Source organism: Nicotiana sylvestris, chromosome 7 (genome assembly GCF_000393655.2).
Source record: "Nicotiana sylvestris chromosome 7, ASM39365v2, whole genome shotgun sequence".
NCBI classification, from domain to species: Eukaryota; Viridiplantae; Streptophyta; class Magnoliopsida; order Solanales; family Solanaceae; genus Nicotiana; species Nicotiana sylvestris.
In genome coordinates, this window is record NC_091063.1 from 144,557,390 (window position 1) to 144,563,029 (window position 5,640).

Here is a 5,640-nt window from a genome sequence, read left to right on the forward strand (position 1 = left end):
GCATTTCATGCGACCCAAATCTAAATCCTAAAACATTGAATAAAAATGTGTTCCGGATTGCGGGTGCATTTCATGTGACGTAATCCAAAGACATGTTTTAAACGATGTTCACAATTTTTTTTTAAAAAAAATAATAATAATAATAAAGTGGTAAAAAGTTAAATTTGCACATTGGTTCATAATTGTATTTAAAATCAGATAAATAAGCCGAATATGACAGTTGAGCGACCGTGCTAGAACCACGGAACTCGGGAATGCCTAACACCTTCTCCCGGGTTAACAGAATTCCTTATCCGGATTTCTGGTACGCAGATTGTAATATGGAGTCATTCTTTTCCTCGATCCGGGATTAAAATTGGTGACTTGGGACACCCTAAATCTCCCAAGTGGCGACTCTGAAATAAATAAATAAATCCCGTTTTGATTGTCCTTTAATTGGAAAAACTCCCTACGCCCCTCGCGGTGCCGGAAAAGGAGGTGTGACATCATCTGGATAAATAGGTTTCCCTTTGAACCTTCCGTAGTGAGCTTATATCGGATATACTCGGTCAATCGGTACTTTGAGCCGTCGAACTTTGGTGTATAACTAGACAACCATAAGTCATACAACCAACCCTTAACCGTCTTTGGTTCTCATTGTTGTGTTCGTTTCAGCCATGAACACCGCCTGGTTTCATAAGTGCGTAGAGAACTGGCCTTACAAAGTTCTCCTTGAAGCGGCTAACACTTCACACTTATATAGGTGATTCCTAAACGTGTCATCCCGTAGATACACTATTTGATATATTCCGTATCAAATTTAGAAATCATTAAAAAGTCTTAATGTTTTATCCTTGGTACTTGAACATTGTCTCATCACGAGAATGAACCAAAAGTTTAGTTGACAATGTTGAACCGTCATTAATGACTTTGTTTGATCTCCTTGAACCTAGATCTTGGGATCTCTAATCTTCTAGGTAGAGTTACTGCCACTATGACTTGTTATCTGCAACAGTCTCATTCCCCTTGATGATTTCTTAACTACCTCTCTAGTTAGGCCTTTTGCAAGTGGATCCGACATATTATCGCTTGACTTTATATAGTCAATCGTGATAATTCCTCTAGAGAGTAATTGCCAAACGGTTTTATGTCTTCGTCGTATATGACGAGATTTACCGTTATATATAACGCTCTCAGCCCTTCCAATTGCCGCTTGACTATCACAATGTATGCATATTGGTGCCAATGGTTTGGGCCAAAATGGAATGTCTTCCAAGAAATTCCGGATCCATTCAGCTTTTTCACCGGCTTTATCTAAGACTATGAACTCAGCCTCCATTGTAGAGCGGGAAATACAAGTTTGTTTGGGCGACTTCCAAGATACCACTCCCCCACCAATAGTGAATACATATCCACTTGTGGACTTCGAATCAGATGAACCGGTGATCTAATTTGCATCACAGTATCTCTCAATCACAGTAGGATATTTACTAGTAGTGCAAAGCAAAGCCCTGGGTACGTTCTAAATATCCCAAAACTCGTTTCATTGCCATCCAATGAGATTGACCTGGATTGCTCATATATCGACTCAATTTACTTATAGCACAAGCTATATCTGGTCGTGTACAATCCATGATGTACATTAAGCATCCCAACACACGACATAATCTAATTGTGATATGCTTTAGCTTTTGTTCTTTGCTTATGCGAGATTCACGTCAATTGGAGTATTTGCAATTTTAAAGCCCAAGTGCTTGAATTTTTCAAGTAATGTCTTAATATAGTGAGATTGTGACAATGTCAAACCTTGAGAAGTCTTATGGATCTTAATTCCTAAAATTAAATCAGCAACTCCCAAGTCTTTCATATCAAACTTTCCAGTTAGCATGCGCTTAGTCGCATTTATGTTGGCAATGTCATTACTCGTTATTAGCATATTATCCACATATAAGCAAACAATGACTATATGATTTGGAACATTTTTAATATACACACATTTATCACATTCATTTATTTTAAAACCATTTGACAACATTTTTTGGTCAAATTTTGCATGTCATTGTTTGGGTGCTTGTTTTAGTCCGTAAAGGGACTTAACAAGTCTACACACCTTCTTTTCTTTACCTGAAACCACAAACCCTTCGGGTTATTCCATGTAAATTTCTTCACCCACCTCTTTATTTAAGAAGGTTTTCTTAACATCCATTTGATGAATTTCAAGACTATAAACTGTAGCTAACGCTACTAACATTCGTATGGACGTAATTCTTGTAACTGGAGAGTATATATCGAAATAGTCAAGACATTCCCGTTGTCTATACCCTTTGACCACAAGTCCTGCCATAAATTTGTCAATAGTGCCAGCATCTTTCATTTTCCGCTTAAAGATCCATTTAAAACCCAACGGTTTATTTCCAGGAGGAAGATCAACCAATTCACATGTATGATTGTTCAGTATGGATTCTATTTCACTATTGACTGCCCCTTTCCAAAATAATGATTCTGAAGAAGATATAGCTTCTTTAAATGTTTGAGGCTCATTTTCCAATAAGAAAGTCACAAAATCTGGTCCCAATGAAGTAGACGTTCTTTGACGTTTACTACGTCTTGGATCCTCCTGATTAAGTGTACTTTTTTTGTTTCTTCCCGATGTCGTTTAGATCCTTCACCAATCGACTCACGTTCCTTTTTATACAGAAATATATTTTCAAAGAACTCAACATTATTTGATTCTATAATCGTATTATTATGAATGTCGGGATTTTCTGATTTATGAACCAGATTTCGATATGCTTTACTATTAGTCGCATATCCTATAAAAACACAATCAATAATTTTCGGTCCTATTTTTACCCTTTTGGGTTTAGGAACTTGTACTTTTGCCAAACACCCCCACACTTTAAAATAATTCAAGTTGGGATTTCTTCCTTTCCATTTTTCATATGGAATGGATTGTGTTTTGCTATGGGGTACTCGATTTAGTATTCGGTTAGCCAAAAGAACGACTTCCCCCCACAAGTTCTGTGGCAAACCAGAGCTTATCAATAATGCGTTCATCATCTCCTTTAATGAACAATTCTTTCTTTCTGCAATCCCATTGGATTGGGGCATGTAAGGGACTGTTGTTTGATGAATAATTCCATATTCTAAACATATTTGTTCAAAAGGAGATTCATATTCACCACCCCTATCACTTCTTATCATTTTGATTTTCTTATTAAGTTGCATTTCTACTTCATTTTTGTATTGCTTGAATGTGTCTATTGTTTCATCTTTACTATTAAGTAAGTAAACATAGCAATATCGAGTATTATCGTCAATAAAAGTTATGAAATACTTCTTTCCACCGCGAGATGGTATTTGTAAGCACGTGATTTTTGCCCTATGAAAGAATTACTCCAAAAAAAATTCAAAATAAAATGATTTTCCTTGGTGTGCAATTTTGAGAATTTTTGTGATATTTTTGGATAATTATTTATATTTTGTCTGTGCATGTTTATTTGTTAAATTAATAAAAAAATACAAAAATATGTTGCATTTTGCATGTAGGATTTAATTATACAATTGTTAGTAATTAAGTTTGTTTTACAAAAATAGGCATCTTTCGCATTTTTAGCATTTAATGTCCAAATGTACAATTTTATGCTTAATTATTACTTAATTGTGCGTTAATTGTTATTAGGAGTTAATTTGCACTTTTATAACTTAATAATAATTTAAGGATTTTTAGAATTTAGTTTTAGAAAAATAAAAGAAGAAAAGAGAGAAAAAATATAAAGAAAATCGGAATTGGGTTCTTCTTCAAATTCAAGCCACAAGCTCAAAAAATACCCAACCTTCCCTACGACCCGGTCCATTTCAAACCAGGTCGACCCAGTCCATAACCCAAATACCCAACACTCCTCCTAATCTTCATTTCCTCGATTAACAGAATTCCTTATCCGGATTTCTGGTTCGCAGACTGTAATATGGAGTCATTCTTTTCCTCGATTCGGGATTAAATTGGTGACTTGGGACACCCTAAATCTCTCAAGTGGCGACTCTGAAATAAATAAACAAATCCCGTTTCGATTGTCCTTTAATTGGAAAAAACTCCTTCACCCCTCGCGGGGGCGGAAAAAGGAGGTGTGACAGTATTGACTTCATGCCACAAATATCTGTGTGAATTAAGTCTAAACGATTTGAATTCCTTTCAACTGACTTATAAGGATGTTTAATATACTTAGATTCCACACATACTTGACATTTTGATTTGTCACATTCAAACTTAAGCAATACTTCCAAATTAATCATTTTTCGTAAGATTTTATAATTGACATGACCCAAACGTATATGCCATAATTCATTTGAATCAAGTACGTAAGACGAAACTGAAATTTTATTATTATTTTCAACAACCATTACATTCAGCTTGAAAAGGCCCTCAACGAGGTAACCTTTTCCTATAAACATTTCGTTCTTACTTATTACAACCTTATCGGAAATAAAAACACATTTAAAACCATTCTTAACAAGAAGTCCAGCAGAGACTAAATTCATCCTAATCTCGAGAACATGAAGGACGTTGTTCAAAGTCACCATTTTGCCGGAAGTCATTTTGAAAAATATCTTCCCACATCCTTCAATCTTGGCCTTTTGCAAGATTTCCCATAGAAAGCATCTCATCAGGTCCAACAGGAGCATAAGTAGCAAAGGCTTCTCTAACAGCACAAACATGGCGAGTGACTCCAGAGTTAATCCACCACTCTTTAGGATTGCCCACCAAGTTGCATTCGGAAAGCATGGCACATAAGTCATCAACATCATCACGCGTTTCAACCATATTTGCTTGACCCTTCTTCTTGTCTTTCTTCGAAGCACGACACTCCGTAGATTTGTGTTCGGCTTTTCCACAGTTGTAGCAATTTCTACTGAACCGCTTCTTGCTTGGGTTATATTTTGGTCTAGAAGCCTTCTTCCTCTTTTTGTTCTCTTCAACAATATTTGCTCCCATTATTGTTGAGTTTCCACGGCCTCTCTTTTCAGCAACTTTGTTATCCTCTTCAATTCTCAACCGAACAATGAGATCTTCAAGGGACATCTCCTTACGTTTGTGTTTCAAGTAGTTTTTGAAGTCCTTCCACAAAGGAGGCAACTTCTCAATCATCGCTGCTACTTGGAATGCTTCATTGATGACAAGACTTTCAATGAAATTTCTGTTAGTAAAAATACTAAGATTACTACTTTCAACATCAGTATTAATTTGATTTATACATTCAGCAAGGAGATCATGAATAATCACTTGCAATTTCTGGACTTGGGTAATAACAGACTTGCTATCTACCATTTTGTAGTCCAAAAACTTTACAGCAACGAACTTCTTCAACCTGGCATCTTTGATTTTGTATTTTTTTTCAAGCATAGTCCACAATTCTTTTGACATTTCCACGCCACTGTAGACATTATATAAAGCATCCTTCAGCCCGCTTAGAATATAATTCTTGCACAAAAAATTTGAATGCTTCCACGCCTCAATCACGAGAAAGCGTTCAGTTTCTGGAGTTTCATCGGACAGCACAGGAACATCTTCCTTGATGAACTTCTGGAGACTAAGAGTAGTCAAGTAGAAGAACATCTTTTGCTGCCAGCGCTTGAAATCAATCCCGAAAAATTTTTCGGGTT

At 36.0% G+C, this 5,640-nt stretch overlaps 1 protein-coding gene across 1 annotated transcript; it reads right to left on the reverse strand.

Annotated features, from left to right (window-relative positions):
• Positions 1–952: 952 nt before the first annotated feature.
• On the reverse strand, positions 953–4,560 carry LOC138873891 (uncharacterized). Its single transcript, XM_070152378.1, has 3 exons — positions 4,482–4,560; positions 2,153–2,544; positions 953–1,426 (listed from the first exon to the last, which is right to left on the reverse strand). Exons 1-3 carry the CDS (start codon positions 4,558–4,560, stop codon positions 953–955), a joined length of 945 nt encoding a protein of 314 aa, XP_070008479.1.
• Between the last annotated feature and the right edge of the window lie 1,080 nt (positions 4,561–5,640).